Source organism: Rhinichthys klamathensis, unplaced genomic scaffold (genome assembly GCF_029890125.1).
Source record: "Rhinichthys klamathensis goyatoka isolate OS25496 unplaced genomic scaffold, OSU_Roscu_1.1 h1tg000395l_1, whole genome shotgun sequence".
In the NCBI taxonomy this organism is placed as follows: domain Eukaryota; kingdom Metazoa; phylum Chordata; class Actinopteri; order Cypriniformes; family Leuciscidae; genus Rhinichthys; species Rhinichthys klamathensis.
Window position 1 is genome coordinate 1,638,628 of NW_026606897.1, and position 21,859 is coordinate 1,660,486.

The window sequence follows — 21,859 nt, forward strand, 5'->3', positions numbered from 1 at the left end:
ATCAAGAAGGGACACATTTGTGTGCATTATATTTTGTGATTTCACCGGAACAAATAGAGAGTCTCTCCACAACGGATTGAAGCGCCTGTCCGAGTGAAGACAGTGGGGTGTGCGCGAGCCACAAGAGAAAACACTGTATCCGCGCCACTGATCGCAGCGGCAACGAGCACTTTGATCACTTGATTTAAAAAACACTTTTCAGCGCTAGATCGTCTCTTATTGAACAAACAAACAAAATGAATGCTCTGCTGATTAATTGGAGATGTTTTATTTATATGTATTGGAACATTCGTGCCGCGAGATATTTTACAGGGGGCGGTAAAAAATAAGTCAGGCACCGAAATTTTCGTTCTTATTCGGTCTCGTTACTACCGTTTACGTCGGAACTGGTTCCTTATTGGAACCGCGTTTCGATACCCAACCCTACACGCCCCCTACTGCTGATTGGCTACAAGTGTGTTGTGGTGCTCAGTCCGATCCACTTTCAACAGCGTTTTTTAGAAATCACTTACTGCACCTTTAATTTATGTTAGTTTATAGAACAGATTTATACAACTTAAATGTTAAATATGTATTTTTTTTAGATTAACCGCAATCTAGAATAATGAAAAATACTGTAAACATTCATGAAAATGTTAACAAATTACACCTTATTGTAGTGTTACCATTTTCCCTTAATATTAAGGGATTGTTCATCCAAAAAAAAAAATTCTGTCATCATTTTACTCAATTTCATATTGTTAATAAAAAGAAGATATTTTTAAAAAATGTTTGGTTCCTAAAGTTCTTCAAAATTAATTTTTGTATGTGTTGGTGTGTTCCGCAGAAGAAAGACAGTCATACAGGTTTGAAACGACGTAAGGGTGAGAATTTTCATTTTTGGGTGAACTATCCCCTTTAAAAATGTTTTCTATAAAATGTGCATTTTATCTGTTAACAACTCAATACATCTGTTTTAGCATTTCAGAACTAAACCTGGTATAGAAAAGTCTACTGCAATTGTTCACACTCACCTCGGTGATCATTTTGCCCCGGGTCTTGTTCCTCTCGCGATGATTGGCTCGTTTCTGTTTTTGCTGCAGTACTCGCTCTCTGGTGGTGCGGTACTCAAGTGCAAACTCACTCAGAATCTTACTGAAGCGGTGAACGCTCACCTCTCTTATCGCATACGGTGGGTGGCCCAGGAACAGCAGGAATGAATGAAACCTGTAGATCAAATACAGGGACGTTTACTTTAAATAACTTTCGAACAATCTCTTCAACTATGGTTTAGTTCAGACAGGCAGCAAAAAAAAACAGTTTTTTGGAATACGTCTGAACAGCTAAAAACACAAAATCCAATCCATATTTTTGCAAACTAGACCCAAACCACATTCGGTAGGTGGTTTGAAAACAGATTTTCTGAAACAATATCTCAATCTGAACTGTCAGATCAGATTTCAAGTAACTTTTTTCACTCTCATAGATTGGATTTGTGTGAACAGCTTTATTGTTTATTTAATGCACCTGTTTATGATGCGGCGATGCACAATTTTAAGGATGATAATTCTTTCTGCACAGTCTTTAAGGAAGTCCGACATGCGCTGCTTAAGGGCTGGTTTGATTTCATGTTTGGCGATGACCTTCAGGTGGTCCCAGGATGCTTTGCAGCGGCGCTCCATCTGACATAGGTTTTCCTGCAGCTGGTCGAAGTCCACCTGGAGAAGACAGGACAAACCGCTGATCAAGTAGGGTGTCTCAGGATTGGTCTGTTCCCTTCACAACCAATGCTTTACTTTTAGCAACAACACATGGAATTGTGATGCCTTGATTTCTTTCTTTGCATGTGGCATGTTGCCATTGTTTGTTCATTGTGGTCCAAAATTCTGAGATGATATTGAAAATCTGGAATATAAAATCTAATTTAAATCTGGAAATAAACAGTGTTTTGAAATATTTAAAACAAAGAAACGTTATAAAGACAAAATAATAAGAAATTGGTATGATTTTGCACTATTAGTCAAGTCAAGTCAAGTCACCTTTATTTATATAGCGCTTTTTACAATACAGATTGTATCAAAGCGCTTCACAGTGATAACATGAAAACAATATAACAAAGTTTGTTTCTAAAAGAAATTGCGTCAACGTCCACCTTAACCCTCTGGGGTCTGAGGTGTTTTCGGGGTCCTTGAGATGTTTTGGCATGCTCTGACATTTGTGCATTTTTCAGTTGCTTATAAACATATTAATGGCACAGGTGAAATTACACTCTATATAGCACACACAGGGCTACCATTATATGTGAGCAACATGTATGTACATGTTTGTATTTTTGAGAGAATATTGTTTATGCGTGGTTATTGAAAAAACTAAAAAATAAATTTTCTAATATATGGCCACAAATAACATACTAAATATCTGTCCACAAGACTTTTGACTAGTGGATGTTGTCGCCTAGAGTATTTGCTTCAAATTGATCTGAAAATCATTCTGGCTAATCATTCACATAAAACAATAGATTGTTTTAAATTGTGAAAAACATTTTTTTGTTTGCAAAGGCAATATGCGGATGGGCGGATCGGCCCAACCCCCTCATGAATAATTAGGCAGTTCTCACCTGAGCAGACTGCATACTAATGAGCCTTTCATTCAGGGGTGTCACACAAGAAAGAATGCAAGGACAATATATATATATAAATAAATAAATATTTATATACACACACACACACACACACACACACACACACATATATATATATATATATATATATGTGTGTGTGTGTGTGTGTGTGTGTGTGTGTGTGTATATAAATATTTATTTATTTATATATATATATATATTGTCCTTGCATTCTTTCTTGTGTGACACCCCTGAATGAAAGGCTCATTATATATATATATATATATATATATATATATATATATATATATATATATATATATATATATATATATATATATATATATATATATACATATATATATATATATATATATATATATATATATATATATATATATATATATACATATACATATATATATATATATATATACAAACAATCAAAATATAAATGAAAGCCAAAAGCACATTTTTAGTCACACATTTTAGCCATCCACATACCATTTTTAGCCATCCACCGCGGTAAAAATAAACCAGTCGCATTTCAAAGTCGTACGCGAAATGACCGCCAGGTGGCGCAAAGGGACATTTAGCAAAACGTAAGTGGGGCTAATGTCTATTAACAGTAGCCTAAGGATGAAATACTACAAGTTATGGTAATTTCCAAATAAGCCTACAACAAATTGTTGGTCATACAGATAAGATATAATCTTTTAAAACTGTAAAAGGTTAAAGTAGGCCTACACTCACAGGCTAAAGACAAAACGTTTTCTCGCTCATGTGAGAATCAAACGTTTGGTTATTTCTCAGTAACAAAATTCATAGCCGAGCGGTAGAACTGATGGTTCATCATCAAGATGACACAGGTTCAAATCCCGCACAAACATGGTCTGCTGTATATTTTATATTTATTATTGCAGAGAGATTTGTCTAGCTCTAAAACTCTGTTACACCATACAGTTTTGTTTTATATAGGCTATATATATTTTTTTATTTATTTATTCCAGGCTCTCACGCCACCCCCCCGATTTCTCACGCTGAAGTGTCAACCCGGTCAGTCAAATTCCTGAAAGATATAGTTTATCTATAGATCTACCTGTTGAGCCACTCGTGATCGACTAGTTATACCGTAAATTAGTTAAAATATCCCGTAATCTATTTAGAGCGAGCGTGCATGCGAGACAGATATTGTGCTCCAAACCGTGCGCGCGCATGGCAGAGAGGTCTGTTCCCTACAACCTAGAGTTTTTAAAAACATGGTTTTAAGTAAAGTGTGATTTGCCAGGGGGGACTGGGATTTCCTTCTGGTCTAAACATCCCTACTTCTGCTGAATTATTTTAATCCCCACACCCCTCCCTCCACAGCTAATCAATGCTATAGGCTACTTCACCAATATCAAATATATAATATAGCTGCGAGCAGCGATTACGGGCCCAAGCCGGTGGCACCGCAACCCCGGTGCCTTTAGTTACCTAAAGGCACCGGGGTGGCGGTACCACCGGCTTTGGCCCTTCATCGCTGCTCGCAGCTATATTTATATATATATATATATATATATATATATATATAAAGCCGGTGGCACCGCCACCCTGGTGCCTTTAGGGTTATTGTGCACGACGTGCAAAAACGTAACCCTGCTTTGACTGTCGAAAAGAAGTGTGCTGTAGAGCTTGTATCAGTGTGGGCTCTGCAAAAGTGTGCATTGAGGGCACATATCAACCACAAAGTATGCGAGAGCAACCTTCTGAAAGGTCAGGTCTACATCCAGGTCTACATCTGCCGTGTGTTTACATCATAGTAGTGAAGTTTGAAGCAATCAGGTGATTTCAAAGCTTTTTGAAAGTGACAGACTTCCTGCTGCCAGTTGGTGGCGCTATAACCGGGGTGGCGGTGCCGCCGGCTTTGGCCCTTTCATCGCTGCTCGCAGCTATATTTATATATATACACACACAAACACACACACACACACACACACACATATATATATATATATATATATATATATATATATATATATATATATATACATAAATATATATATATTGTTTTTTTAAGAGACAAGACAGAATATTACTTGCCTGATCTGATTAGAAAAATAGTGTTTGTGTGTGTGTGTGTGTGTGTGTGTGTGTGTGTGTGTGTGTGTGTGTGTGTGTGTGTGTTTGTGTGTGTGTGTGTGTGTGTGGCGTAATTGAACAATGTAGACATAAAAACATACTCCGTCCTTTTGTTCATACAGGACATTATTCAAACTGCAAAGTGTTTACTTATATTTGTGTACACTTGCAATAAAACACAACATTGTGCTTTTGTCAAGCTATAAACTCTTGTCAAACTGTAAACTACAACTGTCACCCAACCAAAATCTCTTACACACACACACACACACACAGTTTAAAAGCAAAAAATATCAAACAATCCTATTTAAAAACAGTCTGTGGGAGCCATCTTTTGGACATTCATCATATCGCATTGGTTTTCATTTCTTGTCATCAAACAGAGCCCTAATCTGTTTATTTTTTCAGTTACACATTCTACATTGATTAAAAAAGAAAAATCAAATGTGTTTTTATTTTATACAGAAATAAATAATCTATCATTCAGATGAGAATAAAGTTAGTGTTAGTTCAAATTTTAAGGAAAACAAATATATGATCTGAAATATAGCACATTCATTTAAAATTCATTCAGGTTCAATTACCAAACATACAATCTTAATGTAATTTAAAGCAAACAATACATTTAAAATATATGGGTTGTATGACTATTTTTTAATATAAAAAGATATATATCCAAAAAGACAAGGCCTAAAGTTTAACAAGGGTTAAACTCTTATCACTGTAACAGACACAATCACACACACAATCACACACACACACACACACACAAGTCAAATCACTTACATTTTACATGCAATATTGACTTTTTTTCTGTTTCAGCAGCGAAAATAGTTAAACAAAGATCACAGCAGAACCATCGCGCATCTCACAGCAACGCGTTCTCATTACTGAATGATTCAGCATTTTGAACGAATCGGTTGACTCAAAGATTCAATGACCAATCAATCCATAAACATCTATCTCATTCATGAATGACTCAGTCGTTCAAACGAATGAATCAATGACTCGCTCATTAAGACGGTCGCCTGGCGACACCTAATGACGGTTTAGTGTTATGTTTAAAAGTATCATTCTTTCCAACGATTGTTAATTAACTCATATTTGAAACATAAGCTATATTTATATATATACATACATATACACACACATACACAAAAATAAAATAAAAACACATTTGAAACGTGTTTGCTTACTAAATTGTGAGCTGAACGAAAGTTGCAGCAAATATCAGCAACAGGAGTCAAATTTCATTAATCACGAGAGTGAAGAGCTGACTGAAAAGATGATGATGGAATAGGCTATTTTATGTAAAAACGCCTATTTAAGCGAATCTGTCATTGTACTCTTTTATTGTTGTGTTTTCCGTGAAAAATAATAGACTATTGAACTCACAATTCAAGCAATCGGCCCCCGAAATTGCACTAATTTTAGTGACACTAAAAAGTATGCGGCTGCACTGGCATTCATAATGGTGCGCGTCCATGGCGACGAGCGAGCAGAACAGAGCGAACGTTTAGTTAATTTCTACTTCCATAGGAATTCATTCGAGCGCCACCATTTCAATGTCTGTGCGGACGTCCATATTATACTTTCGCTTTCAAGTTAGTGTTTTTAAACCCCCCAGCGGGAGGTTTACACAATTGGTTTACACAATCACACGTTGATTAACCGGTGGGAAAATATTCCCATAGTAACATCCCTAATATATAAATATTTATAAATTCAATAGGCCTACCTGATTTTGAACACAAGAGGGCAGTATAGCACTATATATGATTTGGATTATTATTATTTTTGACTAAACAACCATTCTGGCTGTTTTTAAACTTAAAAATAATTCTTAAATTGAAAAAAAGGAATAAAATGGGTTTAGTTCTAATATTTGTATAATTTTATATAAAAATAAATGGTGTATAATTACATTTTAGAAAGATATGAGACATGCCCTGATTCTTTTTTTGACATTACTTGAATCCCTCAACCATAGCAAAACCGTTTGAGATATTCAATATCTGTTCACAATTTAGCATCTTCAATGTATTTTCATCATGTTGAAAAAGTTTGGCATGAATAAAATAAACTACTTAGGAGGAGTAGCTAAAAACTCAGAATCTGAAATCCACATTCAAACCAAAATATCTGACTTCCTGTTGGTCGTAGCTAATTACGGTAAATTAGAAAGTTGTCCGGCTCGAAGAGTACAATATACATATCGAGTTTTGTTACTGTAGATAAAACTAACCCCCCCACTTTTGTCAAAAGCATTTAGAAAGTGACACACTTCCTGCTGCCAGTTGGTGGCGCTATAACTTTGACTCACAATAGTCACATCCATGTGATCGGCCTCTTACAGCGATCACACTGCTGAAGTTTCATCAAGATCAGTTAATGTATGCAGAAGTTATAACGCACTTCTTGTTTGTTGTTTCTCGCCATAAATTCGTTTCCTCGCCACGGCCAAACCGTTCGAGATATCAAAAATCCCCTCGCAAACTTTCATCCTCAATGTCTTGACTTCATGCTGACCGAGTTTCGTGCCGTTTGTTTGAATTCTCTAGGAGGAGTATTTCACATTCCATTGCGTGTGTTTTACCAACAACCCTAAATAGCCGACTTCCTGTTGGGCTGGGGTAAAAAGTAAGAGTGTGAAGTATATATGAAACGAGGAGATCTACATGTGTACCGAGTTTCATATTATTACATGCAAGCGTGTTTGATTTATGGACCATGTTTTCGGACCCCGTTCCAGGGGGCGCTGTCGAGCCCCCCTGCCACGCCCGGGTACCATCTTCAGCCCGGCCCTGATGGCCGCGGGTTCTGACATGTGTGCAAAGTTTCAGGAGTTTTTGAGCATGTTAAGGCCTCCAAAAGTGTCCAAAAGGTAGCAGAAAAATAATAATAATAATAATAATAATAATAATAATAATAATAATAATAAAATATAGCTGCGAGCAGCGATTACGGGCCCAAGCCGGTGGCACCGCAACCCCGGTGCCTTTAGTTACCTAAAGGCACCGGGGTGGCGGTACCACCGGCTTTGGCCCTTCATCGCTGCTCGCAGCTATATTTATTTATTTATATATATATATATATATATATATATAAAGCCGGTGGCACCGCCACCCTGGTGCCTTTAGGGTTATTGTGCACGACGTGCAAAAACGTAACCCTGCTTTGACTGTCGAAAAGAAGTGTGCTGTAGAGCTTGTATCAGTGTGGGCTCTGCAAAAGTGTGCATTGAGGGCACATATCAACCACAAAGTATGCGAGAGCAACCTTCTGAAAGGTCAGGTCTACATCCAGGTCTACATCTGCCGTGTGTTTACATCATAGTAGTGAAGTTTGAAGCAATCAGGTGATTTCAAAGCTTTTTGAAAGTGACAGACTTCCTGCTGCCAGTTGGTGGCGCTATAACCGGGGTGGCGGTGCCGCCGGCTTTGGCCCTTTCATCGCTGCTCGCAGCTATATTTATATATATACACACACAAACACACACACACACACACACACATATATATATATATATATATATATATATATATATATATATATACATAAATATATATATATTGTTTTTTTAAGAGACAAGACAGAATATTACTTGCCTGATCTGATTAGAAAAATAGTGTTTGTGTGTGTGTGTGTGTGTGTGTGTGTGTGTGTGTGTGTGTTTGTGTGTGTGTGTGTGGCGTAATTGAACAATGTAGACATAAAAACATACTCCGTCCTTTTGTTCATACAGGACATTATTCAAACTGCAAAGTGTTTACTTATATTTGTGTACACTTGCAATAAAACACAACATTGTGCTTTTGTCAAGCTATAAACTCTTGTCAAACTGTAAACTACAACTGTCACCCAACCAAAATCTCTTACACACACACACACACACACACAGTTTAAAAGCAAAAAATATCAAACAATCCTATTTAAAAACAGTCTGTGGGAGCCATCTTTTGGACATTCATCATATCGCATTGGTTTTCATTTCTTGTCATCAAACAGAGCCCTAATCTGTTTATTTTTTCAGTTACACATTCTACATTGATTAAAAAAGAAAAATCAAATGTGTTTTTATTTTATACAGAAATAAATAATCTATCATTCAGATGAGAATAAAGTTAGTGTTAGTTCAAATTTTAAGGAAAACAAATATATGATCTGAAATATAGCACATTCATTTAAAATTCATTCAGGTTCAATTACCAAACATACAATCTTAATGTAATTTAAAGCAAACAATACATTTAAAATATATGGGTTGTATGACTATTTTTTAATATAAAAAGATATATATCCAAAAAGACAAGGCCTAAAGTTTAACAAGGGTTAAACTCTTATCACTGTAACAGACACAATCACACACACAATCACACACACACACACACACACACACACAAGTCAAATCACTTACATTTTACATGCAATATTGACTTTTTTTCTGTTTCAGCAGCGAAAATAGTTAAACAAAGATCACAGCAGAACCATCGCGCATCTCACAGCAACGCGTTCTCATTACTGAATGATTCAGCATTTTGAACGAATCGGTTGACTCAAAGATTCAATGACCAATCAATCCATAAACATCTATCTCATTCATGAATGACTCAGTCGTTCAAACGAATGAATCAATGACTCGCTCATTAAGACGGTCACCTGGCGACACCTAATGACGGTTTAGTGTTATGTTTAAAAGTATCATTCTTTCCAACGATTGTTAATTAACTCATATTTGAAACATAAGCTATATTTATATATATACATACATATACACAGACATACACAAAAATAAAATAAAAACACATTTGAAATGTGTTTGCTTACTAAATTGTGAGCTGAACGAAAGTTGCAGCAAATATCAGCAACAGGAGTCAAATTTCATTCATCACGAGAGTGAAGAGCTGACTGAAAAGATGATGACGGAATAGGCTATTTTATGTAAAAACGCCTATTCAAGCGAATCTGTCATTGTACTCTTTTATTGTTGTGTTTTCCGTGAAAAATAATAGACTATTGAACTCACAATTCAAGCAATCGGCCCCCGAAATTGCACTAATTTTAGTGACACTAAAAAGTATGCGGCTGTACTGGCATTCATAATGGTGCGCGTCCATGGCGACGAGCGAGCAGAACAGAGCGAACGTTTAGTTAATTTCTACTTCCATAGGAATTCATTCGAGCGCCACCATTTCAATGTCCGTGCGGACGTCCATATTATACTTTCGCTTTCAAGTTAGTGTTTTTAAACCCCCCAGCGGGAGGTTTACACAATTGGTTTACACAATCACACGTTGATTAACCGGTGGGAAAATATTCCCATAGTAACATCCCTAATATATAAATATATATAAATTCAATAGGCCTACCTGATTTTGAACACAAGAGGGCAGTATAGCACTATATATGATTTGGATTATTATTATTTTTGACTAAACAACCATTCTGGCTGTTTTTAAACTTAAAAATAATTCTTAAATTGAAAAAAAGGAATAAAATGGGTTTAGTTCTAATATTTGTATAATTTTATATAAAAATAAATGGTGTATAATTACATTTTAGAAAGATATGAGACATGCCCTGATTCTTTTTTTGACATTATTGTCCTCGATCAGAGCCCTAATCTGTTTATTTTTTCAGTTACACATTCTACATTGATTAAAAAAGAAAAATCAAATGTGTTTTTATTTTATACAGAAATAAATAATCTATCATTCAGATGAGAATAAAGTTAGTGTTAGTTCAAATTTTAAGGAAAACAAATATATGATCTGAAATATAGCACATTCATTTATAATTCATTCAGGTTCAATTACCAAACATACAAATCTCAATGTAATTTAAAGCAAACATTACATTTAAAATACATGGGTTGTATGCTATTTTTTTTTATATAAAAAGATATATATCCAAAAAGACAAGGCCTAAACTTTAACAAGGGTTAAACAATCACTGTAACAGACACAATCACACACACACACACACACACACGTCAAATCACTTACATTTTAGATGCAATATTGACTTTTTTTTCTGTTTCAGCAGCGAAAATAGTTAAACAAAGATCACAGCAGAACCATCGAGCATCTCACAGCAACGCGTTCTCATTACTGAATGATTCAGCATTTTGAACGAATCGGTTGACTCAAAGATTCAACGACCAATCCATAATCTGTCTCATTCATGAATGACTCAGCCGTTCGAACGAATCGTTTGAACGAATGAATCAATGACTCGCTCATTAAGACGGTCGCCTGGCGACACCTAATGACGGTTTAGTGATATTAAAAGTATCATTCTTTCCAACGATTGTTAATTAACTCATATTTGAAACATAAGCTATATATATATATATATATATATATATATATATATATATATATATATATATATATATATATATACACACATATATATACACACACATATATATACACAAAAATAAAATAAAAACACATTTGAAGCGTGTTTGCTTACTAAATTGTGAGCGGAACGAAAGTTGCAGCAAATATCAGCAACAGGAGTCAAATTTCATTAATCACGAGAGTGCAGAGCTGACTGAAAAGATGATGACGGAATAGGCTATTTTATGTAAAAGCCCCTATTTAAGCGAATCTATCATTGTACTCTTTTGTTGTTGTGTTTTCCGTGAAAAATAATAGACTATTGAACTCACAATTCAAGCAATCGGCCCCGTTATTGCACTAATTTTAAAGTGACACTAAAAAGTATGCGGCTGCACTGGCATTCATAATGGTGCGCGTCCATGGCGACGAGCGAGCAGAACTTCCATAGGAATTCCCTCGAGCGCTCTGCACGTGGCCATTATCAATGTCCCGTATTTAAAAGCTCTCGGTCCTCAGTCACATACCAAATATATGTATAATGTATATATAAATATAATTTTGGACACAAGAGGGCAGTATGGCCCTATGTATAATTTTGTGTTTAAACTAAAAGAGCCCCTCCCCCCCTCCCCACACAGACACAGACACAGACACACACGAATGGCAGGGTGCATTCTCTCTGTCAGAGGGAGAGGGAGAGAAAATTCTCAGAAACATCCACATTCAAACCAAAATATCTAACTTCCTCTTGGTCTGAGCTAATGACAGTTAATTAGAAAGTTGTCCGGCTTGATCTGAACCATATGCATACCTGTGTCTGTCGAGTTTCATGCAATTTCAAGCATGCTAAGAGTCTCAAAAGCATCAAACAAGAATATTAAAGTTTGATGTGTTGCCACGGCAACAGTATCTAAGATATCAATAATCCTTTCACAGGTCTACATCTGCCGTGTGTTTACATTATACACATAAAGTTTGAAGCAAATCGGGTAAAAATAAGAGGGTGATTTCAAAGCATTTAGGAAGTGACACACTTCCTGCTGCCAGTTGGTGGCGCTATAACTTTGACTCACAATAGTCACATCCATGTGATCGGGCTCTTACAGCGAACACACTGCTGAAGTTTCATCAAGATCAGTTAATGTATGCAGTAGTTATGACACACTTCCTGTTTCACGTTTCTCGCCATAATTTTGTTTCCTCGCCACGGCCAAACCGTTCGAGATATCAAAAATCCCCTCGCAAACTTTCATCCTCAATGTCTTGACTTCATGCTGACCGAGTTTCGTGCCGTTTGTTTGAATTCTCTAGGAGGAGTATTTCACATTCCATTGCGTGTGTTTTACCAACAACCCTAAATAGCCGACTTCCTGTTGGGCTGGGGTAAAAAGTAAGAGTGTGAAGTATATATGAAACGAGGAGATCTACATGTGTACCGAGTTTCATATTATTACATGCAAGCGTGTTTGATTTATGGACCATGTTTTCGGACCCCGTTCCAGGGGGCGCTGTCGAGCCCCCCTGCCACGCCCGGGTACCATCTTCAGCCCGGCCCTGATGGCCGCGGGTTCTGACATGTGTGCAAAGTTTCAGGAGTTTTTGAGCATGTTAAGGCCTCCAAAAGTGTCCAAAAGGTAGCAGAAAAATAATAATAATAATAATAATAATAATAATAATAATAATAATAAATAATCCTAAGGAAAACAATAGGGCCTTCGCCCTTTGGGCTTGGGCCCTAATAATCCTAAGGAAAACAATAGGGCCTTCGCCCTTTGGGCTTGGGCCCTAAAAATAGAGATATGCAACAGGCACGTTTAAACGAAAAACAATAAAATCAAAACCAGCGTTTCAGTTGTTCATTAGTTCCAGTGGCCTTAATGCATGCACGGCTTTTCAAAATTTCACAAAGCGTGTTGAGATTATTTTGAATGAAATATTGAAGTTTATAATTAAGTGTTTTGGCACACCACGCCGAGTGACCCTATGCATTTTTCTAAAGTCGGGTTTTATTCTGGCATCGTGAGTTAGTGTTCGACAAACGCGGCGGCGCGTTCATTTAGATTAATTTATTTATCTCATTATTACAGCTAAAATAACTTAATAGGCGACTCCGTAATTTTTTGGTCATAATGATAAGAGTAGAGTAGCTTACATCGTTCAAAACTGTAAACTTGTATTCATATTAGGCTAACGACAAAAACAGTATATCTGTCCTCTCTGTCTCCGGGAACTGCGCGTCACAAAAATGAACCGAAAGCCACTTCAGCTCAGTCACGATAAGAAATCGGCTATGTCTAAAGCCTTTAAATGTCTAAATATTTAGGCTAATAAATGTTATCTGATTATGTAGGCTAATCCATATGAAAACGAGAGGTACAGAGGATCTACTCAAACATGCGCTTCCCAATGAGAAAATGACAAGACATGGGTGAAAATCTCGCTCTAATTAAATGTAGGCTAAATCGCCCTGAATTAAAATGTAAAAACATAATAATGTATTTGTCGAAATGTTGCGATATTGTTTCATTTAAGTTCATAATTATTCTATAAATGTTATTTAATTTAGCAGCATTACCACGAAGCACCGTGTTTCGATATTTATTTGAATAATACAAAATAAAATAAAAACTTAATTCACAAATTGCATGCCTGGTTGTAAGGATCCAAAGATCCCTGTAGACTTTAATATTAAGTGACAACAAATTCACAAGCGTTTTTTCAGATTATATTTAGTTTTGCTTGGAAAAAGCTGCCCCAAACCAGTTTTATTTCATCAATTATTGAAATAATGAAATATTTAGTAATAAACTTTTATGACAGAAATATCACTAGGCTACATGTAACTTAAATCATTTAATTCCTTCATTATCAACACTGTCTAGAATGGCGATTTAAGTGTGAATTGCGACTTCTCTTTGTGTTAAGTCAGCCTCAGACTCCGATAGCCTGTGGGGGGTTGGAGGGACAGTTGCTGGACAAAGGTGTTAATGTTCCTCTTTCATATGGAGAGTGTCGGATAGCCAGCCTGATGAGCAGGCAAAATTATTGTAAGGATAAATCTGTGTCCAAATGTAGGCCCCATATCTTATTAAATTATAAATATTGTAGTTTATTTATTGTAGCCTATTTAAAGTTTTTTTTTCACACAAAATTTCAATTGAAGTTATTGTAAGGTGAATTCAACAAGGCATGCTGTGTCTTTGAAGCAACAATTAAAGGTTAAATAATTTTTTCGTGATTTGTATGGCTGACACGCAGCGACATATACAGTATTATCAGCTGTATGATGTGTTTTTACTCTGAAATGATTAATTTCGAGAGAGAGACCCGCGCGCGCAGCGAGGGAGACTAAATAAACTTGTTAAAAAGAGATCCAGCGCGAGAGAGGCAAAGAGAAACGCATGTTTTTAATTTAATTATGTTTCTTTGGACAATTTTCGTTTTGTAGGCCTACTGTTTTAATTGTTTAATTTAGCTGTAATTTCTTTGGCAATACAAATTTAAAATGTCGCAAGAATAAGATTAGCCTAGTGTTTCTTATTTTGCATCGCAAAAGAAATAAACTCTAAACAAGATGCAACCCTGTTTTAAATTAAACAATTTAAACCTTGAAATGTTCGAACTTGGTTTCAAACTTAAGTAATTTTAGTGTTCTTTTACATTACACAATAATTTAGCAGACTAAAGACGAGCTTCTTCATTTTCATTTTCTGATCGGCTGACAATCTTCATCAGTTTTTGTCGTTTGTGCAGCGGCTGCGGTTCTACAGGAATGTAGCAAATTTATGTTGTAATGATAATCAAACAAAACTCTTGACTTTAAATAAGTAAACAGATATAAACAGTTACCTATTTAAGCATCAAGGTGGGAAAATATAAACGTAGGACAACATCGGTTAACAACATCTATGCTACATTGAGATTCGATCTCGGGTCTGTTGAAGCTCCTCGAAGCTCGTGTCGTTGCGTTGATCACTGAGCTATCGTCTGTACGCTGTTAAAGTTGTAAAGCCTCGTTCATGTAGCCTAAATGTTTTTATTGCAATATTTTATGTTGAAATGTTTTCATTATTTATTCAATTACATTTCAGTAGCCTAATTTCAGTATTGTGATTATGAATTATTTTAACTACGTTTCACTTGTTGAATTCTTCTGCTACCAGCTTTCAATCGCTCTGAATCAGCGCGGTGCGGCAGCAGATTACGCATTAGAGAGAATAAACCGGAATAAACGAACACTTTTCAGAGTCTATGATTGTAGCGCCTCTTAGCGGTAAAAGGCAGCAAATACACCACACATTTTACCGCCGCGGTGGAACAGCTGATGTGGGCGTTGTCATGGCTTGCCTCGACATTTGCGTTTGAATAGCGCGCGTCGTCCGTGGGCGTGTCAGATTAACGCGTAATGAAGTGTAATGAGCTGGGGGAAAAAATACTGACAGCACTCTCTTTTCATACAGATTGCATAAACTGAGAATATTTGTTTTTTATATAAATTACTTCATTTAAAAGAAGAGAATTCAAGCTTCATAAAGAAAAACCTCTCGTGTCTGTGTGACAAGTAATCGCGGAGTTACAGTTAATCTTAGGACGCGTTTCAGAATGGACTTCACTGACAGAGAGAACGCAAAACTCGCATCATGTTTGTTTTTCTTTATTTGGTGAAAAGCACAACACTTTGTTTTTATTGTGAGTATCCACAAAAAAAATAGAAACTTAACAGGATCTAATGATGTACAACACTTATATGTAAGATCAAAATTAACAGAGTAATTTGAGTCTCTTTTGCACTGATAAGGAAAAAAGTGAGCTGGTATCGCCGGCGAGACCGCCGACCCCAGAGAGTTAAGTAAGGCAGATCAATAATATTATTGAATATTAAATGTTAAATGTCCCCAACTAAGCAAGCCAAAAGCCAAGGCAACAGTGGCAAGGAACCAAAACTCCATCAGGTGACAGAATGGAGAAAAAAACCTTGGGAGAAACCAGACTCAGTCGGGGGGCCAGTTCTCCTCTGGCCAACGAAGGAACAGTGCTTGGTCTGTTCCTTCGTTGATTAGTGGTATTACTTGGTCACTAATCAAATAAGCAAATTTGTGACTGCTTTATACAAAAGGTCAGGTGTTCTTGCTTCCATCGAAGCACATTTGGAACTTTCTGTAAGACTTTCAATTCAACTTTTCACAGTTTCCACAAAATATTAAGCAGCAATATCTGTTTTCAACATAAGAAGAACTATTATGAATAATTGAACATCAATAATAATTGATAATAACTAAGCACTAAATCAGCATATTAGAATGATTTCTGAAAATATATCAAATAGAAAACAGTTCTTTTAAATTGTAATAATACTTCACAATATTACTGTATTTTTTATTCAAATAAATTCAGTCTTGGTAAGCATAAGAGACTTCTTTAAAAAACATAAAACCAAAAATATTTCAAATGATTCTAAACTTATAACTGACATTGTACATGTATGTGTGTTTCATTGCCTAGCAGTGAGTCCACAAACTCATAGTGATCATTGAGATTTGGAATTAATGTCCCGCTCCATCATTGCTTGCCCTCTCTGTACCATATTAATCAAATATAATGAAAGATTATATGAAAGACAAAAAAAAATACAAAAACATTCCAAGGAAGGTACAGGCTTGCAGTAAAATCAGTGGTGATAGTCTGGTAAATGGTATGGTGGTTAGGCTAACCTTAGCAGAGCGAGTGATGGCTCCTATCTCAGAGTAGAGGTCTGAGCTGTCTGGAAACTTCTCCACGACAATGGAGCAGACGTGATGCAATAGAGACTGTTTGTGAACGGTGTCCTTCACCTCAGGAACTTTCTCTAGGTAACTCAGCTCAAAGCCTTTAGCCTGAAAACGCAAACAAACACACCATGAACATGAACTAATTTCTGTCACGACAACTCTCAGCGAGATTGGCATGTTAATGCCATTGCTGTGAGCATGTAAGACATGGTGTTGCTGCACATGTAACATACATGAAATAACCCCTGTAGCAGATCTATACAGGTGGAGCTGGGGAAGATGGAGGGTTTCTGAAAGCGAGCTGCACACTGCTAACAGCAAACACTACAAGTATTTGAATGCTGATTTCAAGTGTCTTTTTTTCATTCTCATATATTGGATTTGTGTGAACAGCTTTAATGATCATTTAATCCACCTGTTTATGATGCGGTGATGCACAATTTTAAGGATAATAATTCTTTCTGCACAGTCTTTAATTCAGTCAGACATGCGCTGCGCTGGTTTGATTTCATGTTTGGCGATGACCTTTAGGTGGTACCAGGATGCTTTGCAGCGGTGCCCCATCTGACATAGGTTTTCCTGCAGCTGGAAAACTGCTCAAAAAGCTTATTGGCCACTGATTCAAGAGCAACCAATCAGCTGCGCTATGTACCGGTAGATAAAAATGTGATCGCTACCAAAGTGAGTTAAGGACATATCAGCCTGCGCCATCTAGGCTCATATGAGGCTCATTGTGCGGGTCATTGTCTCCTCAGGTGTGAATCACAGCATTATTCATGATCAATCACACCCCCACGCATATTGGTTTTGTAAATAAAAAGTGTCTTACAAAATTAAGATCAATATATTGTTTTATGTGAATGAGTAGGCAGGATGATTTTCACATCATTTTGAAGCAACAAATCCAGGCTACAACATCCAGGACTCCGAAGTCTTGTGGACACATATTTAGTATGTATTGTGTGTCCTTATTTCAGTGACTTCTCGGAAAAATGCATACATACAATATATACAGAGGTGGGTAGTAACGAAGTACATTTACTTCGTTACATTTACTTGAGTATTTTTTGGGAAAATTTGTACTTTTAAGAGTAGATTTAATTGCGGGTACTTTTACTTTAACTCGAGTACATTTCTAATGAAAAAACTGTACTTTTACTTCGTTAATCGTTACGTTAGGGGACGTTCCTCTCGTTACTTTATTTTAATGCAATATGTTGTTAAAAGCGTACTTTATTCTAAGCGCGCGCTCTCTCTTTTTTCTGGGCATGAGCGATGCTCAATTCACAAATTAATCACTCTTTTGAGTCGATTCTGTTCAAAGACTTCATCAAACAAGCAGATCTGTCTAAATCGGTTCGCAAATCAGTTTGAATGATCTGTTCAGTTTCCTGCACGCACTGAATCGTCTCGGAGTCGTAACAGGAAGATTTAAAGCTGCAGTAGGGAGTTTTGAGAAAACGTTGACTTAGCCTAAAAATTTGAACAAGTACAACTTACAGGTCCCACCCCCTTGCTCTCTGCTGCGCTACCGCCCTCCCTCCACAGCTCGTCCTCCACAGCGGAGCCTGTCGTGAACGCGCAGGCTAGTAAACAGGGCCACCAATAACAGCGGCACATTCACTAATAGGGACTAAACGTCAACAATATGCTTTACATTGACTATAGCCTGCCCATACTTTGACTACAAACTTGGTCCTCAAATCATTATGTATTTTGCAATACATGTAACGTTGCACTCTTTCTATAAGTTATAAATAGCTAGTAAGATAACGTTAATATAACGGTAACTAACGTTACAGTATGTAAGTAATTATTCTAGTGATATATAATGCTAGATAAGGTGTGCTAGTACATTATTTCAGCAACATGACAAGCCAGTGAATTAGCAGGTTTCAATTGTTGCTTAGCAGAGTGCGTGACATTTTATCTACATGTTATGCGGGTAGAGTTTTGACACCGAGTCAATGGGCTCTGTGTAATTCTTTCTTTTTCGCTTGTTTATCGTCATCGGTCTTTTTCCTTTTACCTCTTTGTTTTATGAGCAGGTGTCACTCGAGAATTGGCAGTTTAGGTTGTTTCTCCGTCATAAGCACAGCTGCAGCACGCCGGCAATCTTGAGTTTGAACGACGGCTCGCGCTGTGCAAGAGAGGGGTGTGATCAGCGCGTACACGAGCGTGATTGACACTGCTAAGACATTCCTCCTGGCTCTGATTGGTTGTTTCTGACCGGGAGCGTGTATTTCTGCAATTGGCAATAGGACCACTGGGAGGAGCCAGAAGAGCTTGATTTTTTCACAGATTTTCTGTCTCATTTTCTGCTGTCAGGACATAATGACAGTTTTAACAAATATGTAAAAAAAAAATTTTTTTAAAAGTTACCTACAGCAGCTTTAAGAACATCAAGAGCGTTGTATGAAGTGGCAGTCCACAGTCTACAGTACAGTCTAAAAAGTAAATCTGCAAATGCATCATATTTTTTGCCAGCGATGAAGATCTTTATTAGTTGAACATCTGTTACTTCGTAAGCTGTCTGTGAATGAATTATTCCACACGAGACTCAGGTAATACATTTTACTACCAAACAGATTATTACGCTATATAGCACTACTACAAAATATGACATTACTCTTTTTTTGGACTTATACATTAAATAAGCTATCATCGTCCAGTTTATGAATGTGTGTACACACACAATGTGTGTGTATTGCGCAGTGGCGTGCAAACCTGACTTGAAAACGAATGCCTTTGCCTGCCTTATTAGACACGGTTAACCAGTTTAAAGATGCTTTCATAAATATAGCCTACATTTAAATACATTTTGGAGAACAGACAGAAGAAGATCCTTGCATTTGATCGTTGTTTGTGTTGGGCATGACATGACTGCGAGCACATGTGCAGAGTTTTAACACTTTCTAATCTGTGTCAATGGTTCCCATCCCTTTACATATGAATGCAAAACTCCATAGAGCCACTTTATTCCGACATTGTCTAATAATCCAAATGTAGTTGTATAAGTTATTATACTATTATACAAACCAAAGGACAGGCAATGGTTTTCGGGCTATAGATATAATATACAGATACAGAAATAATGTTTGTCTCTTCTGTTTTTGTTGCAAAGATAGCTTATCTAATTATGATAATTTTAGTCATTTAAATGAAAAAAATATCTAAATATTATCATGTTATACATATATATAGGCCAATGTGATACAAAGTAACTAGTAACTAACTACTTAAGTAGTTTTTTCATTGGATTCTTTTTTTTACTCAAGTAACTTTTAAGATTATTACTTTTACTTTTACTTTGAGTAAATATTTCTATAAGTACTTGTACTTTTACTTGAGCACAGTTTTTGGATACTCTACCCACCTCTGAATATATATATATATATTATTAGGATACATTTCATATTTAGTGAAAAATAGGTATTACATAATTATGTTAAACAAGTGCAGTAATTTTGCTACAGACTGAATATAAAGAAAAGAGGGCAAAACATGAAAAGCGTAATGCACGCTAACAAGTCAAAACTCAATAGAGAAGCAGGGAAGTTTCATTTCAGATACATTTGAATGTGTAAATATGCGAGATTGAAATGATCTCTGATGTGGAAATCACATGCACCTTGAGAGCATTAGTAACTCTGGATCTGGTCCATCATCAAATCATTTCCTAAAAAAGGGCTCATTTTGACATTATTCTGATGCAGTTTAGTTGATTAGCATCAGTTGCATTAAGATAAGAGTGCTTTGAATGTGTGCAGAGTCTATTTGCAGCTCCCATGATGATTCTGACCAATGCTCCATTAACATATGATTAACAGAATCTCAACCCTGTCTGCAAGTCACGACAGAGCTGGGAATGGAGAAATCCCAACGGACGTGACATGACTCTCGCTGGCTTTGTTCTGCTGCCCATGCTCAATGGTTTACGGTAACAAAAGAGATTTCATGCCAAACTCACCACCTTATCAGGTTTATCTCCTTCAGATTTTTTAACATTATTAAGATCTAAGCAAATACGCCAGACAGACAGAAAGAAAGACAGATGGAGATGGAGAGATTAGGGCTTGAAAGAAGAGATGTAGACTTTGCTGGCACTCACATTGGTCCCGTTGAGAAAGTTGCCAATAGCTAGCAGAGTTGAAAGGATGTAGTGCAGCGTCTTATTCTTTTCTAATTGGTCCATGCCCTCCTTTAGGTCCTGTAGTGGTTCTGCTACTTCCTGAGAACGAGAAACAGAATGGGTTCGAAATAAATTACCCCTAGGAAAGAATTCTGTAGAGTGGTGGTTTTTCTTCAGAATCTAGATTACTTCAGGATCTACATTTAAAACTAAATTTCAAATGCAGTCCCAACACAGTACCAAAATTGTTCATAATACAAAAGAGAAACTCAAAATGTCCTACGATTTTTTCAAAAAATCTAAGCAACCTTTTCATACCCGTTTACATGCAATTTTCAATATTCTGATTATGCTAAGGACGGACATCACTGTTTTCTACAGAGCTGCTGTATAGATAAATTAAATAAATTAATTACTAATGATTTTTACAACGGAAATGAATCAACACTGAACTTACTTAAGCTGGACAATGACACTATTTGTTCGAGAGCTGCTGTACAGCCGAAACAAACTTTGTTGCATTATTTTCCTGTTATCACATGTAAAGCTGCTTTGAAACAATCTGAATTGTAAAAAGCGCTACAGTGCTGGTCAGAATTATTTGCCCCCTTGGTAAATATGATCAAAGATGGCTGTAAAAAAATAAATCTGCATTGTTATTTCTTTTGATATTTCATAAAAATTTTTTTTGCAAAAATCTAACCTTTCATTGAAGTCAAATAATTGAAAGTGGGGGGGAAATCACATTATGAAATAAATGTTTTTCTCCAAAACGCATTGGGAAAAATGATTTGCCCCCTTTTATTAAATACTTTTTGCAACCTCCTTTTTCCAAGATAACAGCTCTGAGTTTTCTCCTATAATGCCTGATGACTTTGGAGAACACCTGACA

The 21,859-nt window shown here is 36.4% G+C and overlaps 1 protein-coding gene across 5 annotated transcripts in view; it reads right to left on the reverse strand.

Annotated features, from left to right (window-relative positions):
* The window catches only part of fhod3b (formin homology 2 domain containing 3b), a 245,730-nt gene that overhangs the window by 16,859 nt on the left and 207,012 nt on the right, over positions 1-21,859 (reverse strand). For all 5 annotated transcript variants that reach the window (XM_056234474.1, XM_056234477.1, XM_056234475.1 and 2 more), the window contains 4 exons: positions 20,947-21,066; positions 16,779-16,940; positions 1,507-1,697; positions 1,014-1,206 (listed from right to left, as the gene is read on the reverse strand). In XM_056234474.1, coding sequence (XP_056090449.1) covers positions 1,014-1,206; positions 1,507-1,697; positions 16,779-16,940; positions 20,947-21,066 — 666 coding nt within the window. The remainder of the gene's footprint in view (positions 1-1,013; positions 1,207-1,506; positions 1,698-16,778; positions 16,941-20,946; positions 21,067-21,859) is intronic.